Source organism: Sceloporus undulatus, chromosome 4 (assembly GCF_019175285.1).
Source record: "Sceloporus undulatus isolate JIND9_A2432 ecotype Alabama chromosome 4, SceUnd_v1.1, whole genome shotgun sequence".
NCBI classification, from domain to species: domain Eukaryota; kingdom Metazoa; phylum Chordata; class Lepidosauria; order Squamata; family Phrynosomatidae; genus Sceloporus; species Sceloporus undulatus.
Window position 1 is genome coordinate 97,430,654 of NC_056525.1, and position 13,437 is coordinate 97,444,090.

Sequence of the window (13,437 nt, forward strand, 5' to 3'; positions counted from 1 at the left end):
ACTGTATGTTATGTGGCCGAAGGGGAATAAAGCTTTCTGAAGTTTTTCTACCACACATATCTCTGAATGTCATGGCACGTTGTAAGAGGGACACAGAAACTGGTCTTAAATATTACTGTTTACAGGGATATGAATGTTTTCCTGTGTACTTTAAATTGGAATGGTTCATTTGCATATGAAAATCATAAATGCAGTGCTGGTTTGAAGCAGCTCTTACTGACATTTTTGCCTGATCTACTTCCTTTCAGGTTGCTTGGTTTGCAAGATAATATACCTCAGACTCTATAAAGATTTTCATACCTAGCTCCAACATCACTCAATCATCGCTCAAAGATGGCGGAAGCGTGCATGTTTGAACACCAGGCGCGCTTCCTTAATTGTCATTCAATGTCGCTCCCTCCTTTGCATCCCTGGATCATTCCTGTGGAGCAGATTTCCTATGAATGCAAATCCGCTCCCCTTGCGATGATTCAGGGACGCTAGAGGGAGCCACGTTTCCATGATGATTAAGGAAGCGTGCCTGGCATTCAGACATGCATGTTTCCTCCACCTTTGAGTGATGATTGAGCCACGTTGGAGTGATGTTGGAGCCAGGTATGAAAATCTTCTATGTCCTATAGCACAGAAAGCAGCAGTATTTCTGACTTTAAAGAACTTTCCTGGCAAATGACAATCATATCTCTATTTATTGCTAAGTGGACTAATTCCATGCCATAAGGCTAAGAGCAGTTTCATAAATAACAGAAAGAATAGTATTAAAAAAAGAAACTCATTGGGGCTTTCTACACTGCCCTTTGGGACGTCCTCCGGACGTCCCATTTTAAAAAAGGGGCGTCTCTTTTAGACGCCCCTGGGCCTAGTACGGACTCCGTCCGTACAAGATGGCGGCGCCCCTTCTACATGGGCGCCGCCATCTTTACGTACTGGACGCACAGCGTCCAGACGTGTCGCGCCGCTTGTGACGTAGCGAGCGCGCCCCTGGCGCCTCGCTACGTCGCAAACGCGACGCTAAAAGAAGCTCCATTTTGGAGCTTCTTTTTTCGGTCCGCGCGGGAGTCGGGCCGTCTGAAGGCTCCGGCTCCCCCGCGGACCTACTGGCGGCGGCGGCAGACCGCCGCAAAGTGGCGGTCTGTACCCCGCCATAGGTATTACGAAAGAATTATAGTTCCCACAGAGCTTTACAAAGATGTCTTTTAGACTACAGCACTGAGAATCTTCTAACTAGCATACTTTGTAAGAAGAAGGCGTTGTACACACCGCCAACAAGTGGTGTACCGACGCCGATTCTAGGGTTAGAGACCATGCCGCAACCACACGGTCCCTAACCCTAGTATGTGTGGGCGGCATAACAATGGCAGTGCCTTGTGTACACGGGCTCCACCATTGTTATATAAGTGCTGTGCAGCATCAAGTGCACCAGTGGCACACGTGTTATGCTGCCCCTATGGCTCAAAAAGAACCCGGTTTTTCCGAGTTCTTTTTCCTCTGTAGGGATGCTGCACTGTTTGGTGGCTGCGGCTTCCCTCCAGAGGAAATTAGGCAACCAGCAGGCCGCCCTTTTTGGGCAGCCTACCTCGCACCATACATGGCCCAGTGAACCTTGATTTCATTTACTGACAGGAAAAAGTAGGAAGGGAGAAAGGGAATTAGATATTTAGACCTGAAACAGGTGAGCCAAATAAAGTGGCTTCCGGCTGCTTCAGAGTCATGGTGTTTAGACTATGCACCCCACCTCCTGGAAGCAGCCAGAAGCTGTTCCAAGGCTGCCAGAAAAAGGAATAGATTTAATCTGCTGCTGGTGGTGACTCATTGGGGGCCATGGGCTTTGGGAGTGGGACATCAGGTTGTCGTGATCCTGGGGTGATCGTGGCTGGAGATTGCTCCTTCTGGGCCATCTGCTTTGGTCCTTAGTCATGCTTTATGGGTGATAAAGAGAAAAAGGTAAAGGAGTAGGAGACCTATATCCTGTTGTTGTGAGCAATAGGCAAGAACCGAATGCAGAAGAAGCCAAGAAGTATGAGAGTTGCAGGAGGAAAGGGAAGATATTTGGTCTGGAGCAGTGGTAGACATGTGTAATGGCCTTTTTAAAAAGCAGGAATTAAAGGATTTGTGGGGAAAGATTCCATAACTCCAGAAAATGGGCAGAGATTGTATTCCTGGATCTTTAAGATCCCACCTATTGGACTGACATTCTCTTCTTGTATGCATCACAATGGAGATTGCTGTCAAGAAAACAGAAGAAGACTAGGAATGGGAAGGGCAACTATGAAGGTACTAGAGCAAATCCTAAAGAGCAAAAATACACAGCTGAACACTAAAGTCATCATATTCCCTATCACCATGTACAGATGTGAGCTGGACAGTGAAAAAAGCATATAGGAAAAAGAAAGGGGAAAAAAACCTAACTCATTTGTGATGTGGTGCTGTAGAAGAGTGCTAATGATACCTTGAACAGCCAAAAAGACAATCTAATGGGTCCTAGAACAGATCAAGACCGAACTCTTCCCGGAAGCCCAAGATGACTAAACTGAGGCCGTCGTACTTTAGCCACATCATGAGAAGCCACAGCTCATTAGAAAATATAATAATGCAAGGAAAGGTGGAAGCCAGGGGAAAGAGAGGAAGACTGAATACCAGGTGGGTGGACTATTCAGGGAGATTGTGGGCCTGAAACTTCAGGACAGAGCACAGAGGTTGAAAATAGGACTATATGGAGATGTCTCAATCAGAGGATTGCCATGAGTCGAAGCTAACTTGAAGACTGCTAACAACAACATGACAGCTAACAACATAAATTCGACTCTCCATCACTGCCAGTCTGGAGAATAGCAGGTGAATATTATAGTTGCTAGATTGCTTCCAGATTGCTACATCCTGTGAACAAAAGACACTGAAATCCAGCAGAGTTTCCCTGCAGGTGGAAGGGACTGAGGAGAATATTCTTTGCTAGTTTCTCTTTTCTCCTCTAGCCCCTCCTCACTTTAAAATGTCTCCAAGTCTATCGTTTTCAGGAGCCAAAGGCAGTAGCAGAGGAAATAAGAAAATGTGAACATTTCTTCCAGTGTGAGCAGAATGCCACTTAGTACTTAAATAACAAGAAATAAAGAACAAGAAATAAAGGCCTGGTCTCATAGTAGGTTGCACTTTCAAGGAATTGAACTGACAACTGTCATCTCTCCCTGCTGAAAAAACATACTTTTTGGTGAGGTTGAGTGTTACTTTTTAAAGCAACAGGGTCTCTAGCTTCTTTGATTATTGCAACACAAAGCTCTGGAGCTCAAAGTGGAGAAAGGGGGTATGTAAATAACATCATTAAGGAGATCATTAAAAGGTAGTTATTAGTGAACAGGTGCAAAATTGTTAAATTGATCTAATGACAGCAACAGTGAATGTTACCACCTCTTTAACTGACATGCTTGCACTGTGTTTGGGGAGCTGGAGCTTATATGTGTACATGAAAGAGAGTTTGCATTGATCATAGCAGAGCTACTGTTGTATGAGAAACCAAAGATTATACATTGAAGCCAAGTGAGCATTTATCTCCAGAATGAGAAGCCTTTCTCTGAGAAAAGAAAAATATGTGCATAAAGCACAAGATCCGACATATCATTAAGACACAGCATTGCTCCACATATTTTAGCTTCAAGCTAATTACTATCCTGCCTTTCTCTTAATCCTTTTAAGATCCCATCCAATTAAAAGCAGATGGTAAATGCATTCTTAAAAGACTATAGAGAATATTAACCAGAGTTGTGCAATGTGCTGCCTTCAAGAAACATGTATTTGCTTTCCAAGAATGTGTCCTGCTATGCTACCCCATTCTTATGTGTAATGCAGCAGGAAAGGCAGATTTTTATCTAGTTAAAACACTTCTTTCCTGCATTTCAGCACAAAATGTTCAAGGAAGCCAACACAAATAATAATAAAATAATGGAAACATTATACCCACAAACAAGGTTGGTGTTATCGACCATTACACTCAGAAGATGCTTGGGCCCATGTGCTTACTTACTATTTCTGGACCCCTCAATATGGGCAATAGAGTGTTTTGTCTTTATAACATCCCCCTAACCTATTGTGGGAAAATGAAAATTGAGTTGACTGGTATAGGAATGAGCTGTTCTTGCTAGTACTTACTTTACCATTTAAAGAATAATACATAGATAAAACAGCAAAGAAAATTAGTTTTTCCACCAGTAAAACATAGATGTGCTTGTACTGGGTAATCTTAAAGCATATTTTACTTCATTAGGTATGTGTCAGAATAACTCCTTTTTTACTTCTACGTACTGGTAATTAGAAACTTGGAGGAGTAACCTTTTTAAACAATGAGTTGAAATGGAGTTACCTGTTGATACATTTAGCAATAAGTGACTGGAATAGTGTCTGCTTGAGAGAAGAACGCCCTCTGTAAAAGGCATGTCAAATAGCTAGGCCATCACTTTGTAAAGTTATACAGTCAGCCCGCCACATTTGCAGGTTTGACATTTATGGTTTTGACTGTTCACAGGTTTTTAGTTGCTGCTTAGTTAGCTTGACTTGTCTTCTTCCTCCTCCTTTCAGTTGCCCCTGCTTCCAAAAGAAGCAACCAGGTTTTAAAGTTAAACCCCTTTCCAACCCATAGAACTCCTCACCTCATTCCTGTTCATCCCAGTGCACCACCTCTCAATTTCCTTCCAAAAGAGCCAACCAGGTTTTAACCACTTTCCAGCCCACAGATCTCTTTATCTCACTCCTGTTTGCCCTGATCCACAGGGAGATCTATGGGCTGGAAAGTGGTTTAAAACTTGGTTGGCTCTTTTGGAAAGAGATTAAGAGGTGATGAATTGGAATGAACAGGAGTGGGATGAGGAGATTTAGGGGCTGGAAAAGGGTTTAAAATCTGACTGAGGTATGCTGGTGGCCAGGTGGGAAGTGGACTGATGGGTGGGCACTGTTGACAGGAATCTTTATTATGTCTGTTTGGGGTCTGAGAAGTTTTGTGTTTTTTTCCGCTTTTGTGGAAGTCCTATGCCTGTAACCCCCATAAATGTAGAGAGTTGAGTGTAGTTATCATGTGACTAATTGTATGTTTATTGTGAAATGAATCATTGTAGGTGATAAGATTTTGTTGTTCCTATTGCTATTCCTCTTGATTGAAATGGAAATGATGAAATCAGCAGTTCCCTTTTTGGAAATACAGTGGTGCCTCGGGTTACGAAATTAATTCGTTCCGCGGCCGCTTTCGTAACCCGAAAAGCCTTCGTAAGCCGAATTGCCATAGGCGCTAATGGGGAAAAGCCGCGATTCCGTGTAAAATAGCGCCGAAAAGCACCAAAAGTTTTTTCGTAACCTGAAAAAACATTCGTAACCCGGAACAATAATTCCCTATGGGATTTTTTCGTATCCCGAAAATTTCGTAACCTGGGTATTTCGTATCCCGAGGTACCACTGTACCTTCATTGAGGCTGCATCTGCACTTATTGCAGTTCATCAGCAGTTTAATTGCTATGGCCCAATGATATGGACTTTTGCATTTGTAGTTTTGTGAGATATTTAGCCTTCTCTGTCAGAGAGCTCTGATACACCACAAAAATGACAAATTCTAGGATACCATAGGATGGAGCCATGATAGTTAAAAAGTGGTGTCAACTGCATTAATTTTGCAGTGTAGCAGAAGTCTGCATGTGTATATTTGTACTTAATGCTACCTAGAAATTCTGGATACACAGGTGATAAAGACATGATTTGTTTGCATTTTCACCTCTTTTTCTCCTTCATGATATTGGGAGGAACATTATCTCCCTGTTCAGGATCCTAGGCAACCATCCAGTGATATCCTATTTCAGAATATTTGTTTCATTTTCCATCATTCCTACCTGGAGTTCCCATTTTTATTTTAATAATGACAGTCAACTTCTCATGGATATTGACTGTGACAGTATAATTTACTACGTTCTGATTTATTTTCCCTAAGTGAGTGATAACTCAGTTCACTTACAGATTCATTTTAGGTGATATCAAGTGATAACCTAGACTATGTAGAACATCTAAAAAACCTAGACTATGTAGAACATCTAAAAAACCACAAGTATTTTAGCCACATTCATTGTTCTTGCTGTGAAATCCCTCAAATATTTTACCTGAAGAACTCCCAAGCTTATTTTAGATCATGTTTTTACAGGTAAAATAAATGGGACTGGCAACACAATTTTGCACTGTTCCCTCACCTCCTGACAGGTATGCTCTTTTTCAGGATTCTAAGCAACCATCTAGTGATACCCTATTTCAGAATATTTGTTTCATTTTCCATCATTCCTACCTTGAGTTCCCATTTTTATTTTAATAATGACACTCAGCCTCTCATGGTTATTGACTGTGAAGCTCTTGTTGGGCTGTTTCCTTTGAGGGAAGGGTATTACGTCTCTTGTGGATTTTAAAAAGACTTCTGCAAATTTTGTTGTTCCCTCAAATATGATGGTGCCTCCCTTTTGTTTCTCATTGGCCCTAACTGTGTTCCAGTCCTACCAATTCTCACCATTCCAATAATTCTGCTGGTGGTGACTCTAGTTATCCAGAACACACTGAAAATGCAGACACACAGAAGTTTATCACACTGGGGTTAAAACGTTCCCCAGTGCGTTCTAATGTGCCCGTGTTGGGGCGTGCACGGAACGTGACGGGAACGTGATGGGGCGAAGAACCCCATTTTATCGCACACTGGAACACTGCCTTTGCCACTGGGTGTTCCAGTTGTGTTCCCGTTGAGTTCCAGAGGGCACCATTTCTGGGAACTGTTCCTAAGCGTCCCCAGAAATAGTGCCCTCTGGAATGCAATGGGAATGTGATTGGAACGCCCGGCAGCAAAGGCGGCGTTCCAGTGTGCGATAAAATGGGGTTATTGGACCTATCGTGTTCCTGTCACGTTCCGTGCACGCCCCAACATAGGCATGTTAGAATTCACTGGGGAATGTTTTAACCCCAGTGCAATAAACTTCACAGAAACACAATTAAATGAACCATTAAACCTTCCCTTGCTGTGCTAACTCATGCTTGAAGCACATAAAGAGATTGCTAATGAGAATGCAAGAAAAGATACAATAAAGCATGACGTTGTAAGAAACAACATGAAAACCATTATTCCTACCATAACAGCCAGTTATGCCTGGTCCATTCACGCCAGGTCCAGTAAATCCTGGGCGACAATAACAACCTTGGATGCCATTTTGCACATCACATTGTGCATGCTCATGGCATGGCTTGGTACAGTTCTGAGTTGAGTAGCTCTGGTCCAGCAGTGTAGATATAAACACTATATGGAATTAAAAACAAATGTTAATTTGTGATAGCGTTGGCATAGGTCAGAAATGACTTGAAGGCACAACAACAATAACAAATATATAGATCAGGCCATGCATTCTAAAAATATATATGATTTGGTGAAAGCATGGTTGAGACATAGAATCATGGAGTTGGAAGAGACCACAAGGGCCATCCAGTCCAACCCCCTGCCATGCAGAAAATGTAAATCAAAGTATCCCTAACAGATGGCCATCCAGCCTCTGTTTAAAGACCTCTAAGGAAGGGGACTCCACTACAGTCTGAGGAAGTTTGTTGCACTGTCGAACAGCCCTTACTGTCATGTTGAGGTGGAATCTCTTTTCCTGTAGCTAGCATCCATTGTTCCGGGTCCTAGTCTCTGGAGCAGCAGAAAACAATCTTGCTCCCTCCTCAATATGACATCCCTTCAAGTATTTAAACAGGGCTATCATATCACCTTAACCTTCTCTTCTCTAGGCTAAACATCCCCAGCTCCCTAAGTCATTCCTCATAGGGCATTTTAGTCCCCCTCCTTTGGACTTTCTCAACATTCTTTTTAAATTGTGGTGCCCAGAAAAGGACACAATATTCCAGGTGGGGCCTGACCAGAGCAGAATAGAGTGACACTACTACTTCCCTTGATCTAGACACAATGCTTCTATTGATGCAGCCTAAAATCGCATTGGCCTTGTTAGCTGCTGCATCGCATTGTTGACTCATGTTCAACTTGTGGTCTACTTGGACTCCAAGATCCCTTTCACATGTAGTCTTGTTCAGCCAAGTGTCCCCCCATCCTATATCTATGCATTTCATTTTTCCGCCCTAAGTGCAGTACCTTACATTTCTCCATGTTGAAAATCATTTTGTTAGCTTTGGCTCAGCTTTCTAATCTATTAAGGTCATTTTGAATTTTGGTCCTGTCATCTGAGGTATTAGCTACTCCTTCTAATTTGGTGACATCTGCAAATTTTATAAGTATGCCCCCAATTATGTCATCCAAGTCACTGATAAAGATATTGGCATAGTTTTCAGAGATCCCATTTCTTGAAAGAAGGCACATTCTCTAAAATAAAATGAATCAGTGCTAAAAGTATTTACATACTTTGACATACATCTGTTAAGCTCCATTGTGTATGGTATAACTGCAATATCCATTGGTAACTTCCATTAGTGGAACAAATTCTAGCAGAATTGGGTGGGAAATGCCTTTTGGCCACTGCAGACTTCCTCCCCATTTGCCCACAAACTGCTTCTGAAGATCTGGGAAAGTTCAGTCTGAAATTTTGGGCCTCATGGAGGACAGGTCAAGAGGAGAAAATTCTGTGGAGATAACCAACAGAATTCTGAATTTCCTTTAGTGTGTATTTCACAAATATAAAAAATAAAGCACATCACCACAGATCTTTAACTTTATACTCCATCCCCAAGGACCAGAGCGTGGCTTTGGTGTGGCTTCTGGACTCTTAGGACACATACATCATTGAAACACCATACCTCCACTGTGACTCGAAGCAGCTTTAATTTGGCTGTCTGTAACAGGCCACCTAAAGGTTGTTTTACAAAAATCTTAACTTATGGATTGATTTTTATATCATAGCTATTTATATTGCTATTTTATGTCAGTCACTCCAACATATTTTTAAAATGAAGAATTCAAATAATTTTTTTGAATAATACAATAAATTACATATTGAAAAGGACTGTATATGCCAGAACAAGCTAGGTATGTTTCTTCTCTGAGTTCAGTGGGACTTACTCTTTAGTAAAAGTTTTTAGGACTCTAAATCCTAAATTTGAGAAAATGACCAGTTAAGAGAGATTTTTCCAATCCCCTAATACACCTGCATATCACTTTTTTGGATCCTAGTGTTGCAAATGAAAGATTAATTACTGCAGCAAAAACAGAAGCTGCTTTCTATGAATAATAATGACTAAAATGTTTTAAAGGTTAAGATTAAACAACTTTGTAAATATATAATTCAGATCTTCTGTTTCTCTATTGCATTATGCATTATTAATGTGTTTCTTTCCTACAGAGAACTTCTTAAGTTTTTCTTTAGAAGACTTTGGCCATTAGTGTGATGTGGTTTCCTTGACAAATAGCGTAACATTCATACTGCAGTATTTCACTATAATAATACCTCGTGTCTTCTCAAGGTACAACCAAAATTCATAAGTGAAATTCTTGTCCCTCTAGAAGGGAAATGACTTGCATGCCCACTTTTGCTAGTCACTGTAGAGTTTGTTTGCTGAAGTGGGCCTTTCAAATCTGGAGATTATTATATCAATGGATGTTTAAAAGTCTTTAATGAATATATCACCGCCACCATTTCTCATTTTCAAAAAGCTATAAAACATACTTTTCTTTACTCTTCCCTTTACTCTTAACTATAATACATACATACATAAATTACCTACCTAAGAGCAGCAGAAGTTTCATAGGTGATGCTTCTATAAAATGCTCAGTCTTGAATCCGAACAAACTGAACTTGCTTGAGAAAGTGTGATCATGTGCAAAACGCCCACACATGGCCATTGCAAGGGTGAAGTTCTGAAAAAACTGGTGTTCCTATGCTGCCATTTGCCCTTCAATATGTCTGCAAATATCTTAAGGGCTGGACATACTAGGTGCAGATGATGAATAGCAAATCAGTTCTGAGTTAAAAACAAGAACAAGATTGGAGTGGAGGAGAGACATTAGCACAGAATTCGAGGAGATGCAGTTAAAGACCAAGTTGAAGATTTCAGGAGGACACAGGGAAGAGATGCAGAAGGTTCAAAGAGATAGCTATATTACCCTATCAGGGTGAAAGTTTGAGATAGCCCTCTGTTTGAAGATCACTTGATCTTGGATGGCTGTAGACTAAGAAAACAAAGGGATCACTAGAAGAGGTAAAGGAGCTGTCGGCATCTCATCATTATTCTTGAAGGTTGTGAAGGGTTCGCATATCCCATCCAGATTTGTGGAATCTGTGTTTACTTTCTGTTCTGTTGACTCTGTTATCAAGGCTATCCCAGCTAATGCCTGAAATTCTGTCACTTTAAGAGCAGCATCCTGAGAAGGAGGTGCAGGAAATCTACTGAGAGTTCTTTTGTGTGGAAAACAAAGATATAAAGCTGTGGGAGGAAAAAAGCAGGAAACTGAATGTGCAGCATGGAATTTCAGGGCCAGCAGGAAAGCTTAAGCAAGAGAAGGGGATACTGAGGCCTTAAAGGAGGTGATGTAATATTAATTATATGATGAAAAGAGTGGCAGAGAATACTCACTTTTGTATGGAGGAAGATGATAAATGAGAGATCTGGAACTTTAACAGAGTGGAGAAAAAAACAATACATTCACATACATACAAAAAAGTGCACACACATACCTATGCATCTTACATATGTAAATAAGATGTACTTTATTTCCTGCTAGGATAGATATAATCTGTGATTCTTTGAAAGTTCCCTATAAATCTCTCTAGAGGAAATCTATTCACAGCCAAACAGAAGAAATTTTAATTGAATGCAGTGGGGTTTACTCCCAGATAAGTAGGTTCATGACTGCAGTCAAAAAGAATCATGTAATTGGAATAATATAGAACATTCTGTGCACATGGGAGAAGAAGAAAGGACCATGTTGTCTTTGTTATCTCCTTGAATTATCTTTTCAGACGTTGATTGATGTGGACCTTAGTTAAAAATCATATCTGCCACTCAAATGAAAAAGTATATGGAAAGGAACTTTTTGGACAGTATACAATTGCTTGAGAATCCCTTTTAATTCTTTCATTTTTTAAGCACTTGTGAAAGTTGCATTTTGCACGACAACTCTCAGAATATCCAAATCAGCGTGGCCTCTGTTCCAGCAATCTTGTGAGAGAGATTCTCAGACTAATTCTCAGATTAATTTTGCCAAGTTGTTAGTTTTTTCTCTACACGCACACCTCTTTCCATGTAGCTTTAGAAACAGGAAAAATAAGGCATGTGAGATACTCAGAAACTGAACCATCCCTATGGGAGGAGGAATCCTTTATTAAATTAAATCTTTTCTCCCATGACAAGTCACAAGAACAGGCTATAACTGAGACAGACATCACAATCATGGATGGTTTTACACAGCACTCTAAAAGTGTACCTTAGAACTTTATCGCACCTGTATTTTTTACTGTTATGGGAACTGGAGGAGGAAGCTCATGTGCGTGCATGACCGCCCCATAATGGATTTTACCGCACATGAAAACGTCCAACAGGCCCTGTTCTGTCACCCAGCAGCAAGCCGTCACCGTTCAGTGCTGACGGGTGCCATTTTGGCCTGACGGAACTTAGACTAATTTGCTTCTTCATGCTTACTGTCTCTCTGGAATTATTAAGAGATGGCAGAGTCATGCTTTCTGACACTTCATGGCCAGGGTATAGGAAGCCATATTCTTGGTTGATTACCTACTTTGTTTTTTGCCTAGTTTCTCTTCAGTCATGGACAACTTGGCCATGCCATGATTCAGGCTGGCTAGTTCCACTTACATGACATAAACCTCTCCACTAAATTAGTGGAAGACAGGGCACAACTGTGAGAAGTTGGCAGTTTACTAGTCTTCTTAGAAATATTTCTGAAAGCTACACTTCCCAAAAGTGTAGCAACTAGGCACAGCTCCCATATCACTATGTGGTGAGTTCTCCTAGTTTCCTAGAGATAGGAAATTGCTGTAGTGCTTGAAGCTCTTTTTGAAAGGCAAAAGTAGTACAAATGGTGAATCTACTTCTCCCCCTTTATACCTCTGCTCAGTAGACTGGTTTTATGTCTCTTTCTGCTTTGACTTCCAGAACCCTGCCTGTGCTTTCATATACATCACAACAACTTACTGGTTTATCAAGTAGAAAATGGAGAGTTAAAATAACAAATAGCCTTGTGGCACCCTAAATACAAACAGTACACACATTACTGGATTATAGAAAACTTCAGCAGGTGTGGGAAGTCTTACTCAAAATTGCAGATAGATGTGGACAGACAGATAAACCATGTAGTTGGCATTGGCATTGTAGGCAGTGAGGCCAGAGGGAAATTATTTGCCGGAAGTACTTACAATTGTATTACTAATACTGGCCATTCTCAAAATGGCATTACTCCCAATAGAGACCCATGATGTTGCATTATATACATATCCCAAATATCATTTGTAATGGGAATTTACCACACAGTCAGCCCTCCATATCCACAGATTCTTTATCGATGGTTTCAACCATTCAAGGCTTGGAAATATTTTTAAAAATTCAAATTCTGAAAAGCAAACCTTGATTTTGCCATTTTATGTTAGGGACATGATTTTGCTACTCTATTCTATTTAATGGGACTTGAACATCCATGGATTTTGGTATTCACAGAAGGTCCTGAAACTAAATCTCAGTGGATACCAATGACGCACTGTAATTACTAGCTTGGCTCATGCACAGGAAGAGTTCACTGTGTATTCTTAGAAATATTTTTCTATACTATTTGTGGACTGACAAGGAGGAAACCACATAAAAAGCACATAGGTGAAAACGAGAGAGAGAGAGAGAGAGAGAGAGAGAGAGAGAGAGAGAGAGAGAGAGGATCTTGATGGAAAGCTTAGATGAGCTGAGATGGTAGGAATGAAAAGTGAAAAGTAGAGAGGAACAGGAAAAGGGTTAGTTCATAAAACCATTAAGGATAATATGAGAAGCTCACATCAGATGGAACAGGCAACGGAGAGCCAGCAGAGATGACAATTTAGGAATGTCAGAGCACTATCTTAATGGAGGATTATTTTCACAACAGATTAGTGGCAAAACTGAATGTTGAGGGTATCAGCTGGAGCCTGAAGAAAATGAGGTTGCAGTAATCAAGGATGAAGAGGATGATGGACTTGACAAGTTTTATATTTTTGTGGTGAGAATGAAGAGGAAATGGAAGATTTCAGAGACATTTGAGAGATAAAACCACCTGGATTTAGTGATAATATCTACCAGTATATAAGGATAAAGAGTAGAGTGACACATGAGAAGGAACCATGGATCATATGAGAAAATGCTTTCAAAATCTGCAATAGTGTCAAAGGTTTTCTTATTGCAGTGAAATCTCAGTAATGACTGATGGGGTGGAGGATCCCCAGTGAGTCAAAATTTGAAAACTTTTGACTT

The 13,437-nt window shown here is 40.7% G+C and overlaps 1 protein-coding gene across 3 annotated transcripts in view; it reads right to left on the minus strand.

Moving 5' to 3' along the window:
- Positions 1 to 10,383, minus strand: part of ADGRL4 (adhesion G protein-coupled receptor L4) — a 141,332-nt gene extending 130,949 nt beyond the window's left edge. For 2 of the 3 annotated variants that reach the window (XM_042464978.1, XM_042464976.1), the window contains exons 1-2: positions 8,402 to 8,567; positions 7,127 to 7,291 (exon numbers count right to left, since the gene is read on the minus strand). In XM_042464978.1, the coding sequence (XP_042320912.1) occupies positions 7,127 to 7,291; positions 8,402 to 8,534 (298 nt within the window). In that variant the 5' untranslated portion in view covers positions 8,535 to 8,567. Of the gene's footprint in view, positions 1 to 7,126; positions 7,292 to 8,401; positions 8,568 to 9,717; positions 9,955 to 10,096 lie in introns of those variants that run through there. The other variant, XM_042464977.1, reaches the window with a different exon arrangement.
- Positions 10,384 to 13,437: the final 3,054 nt, after the last annotated feature.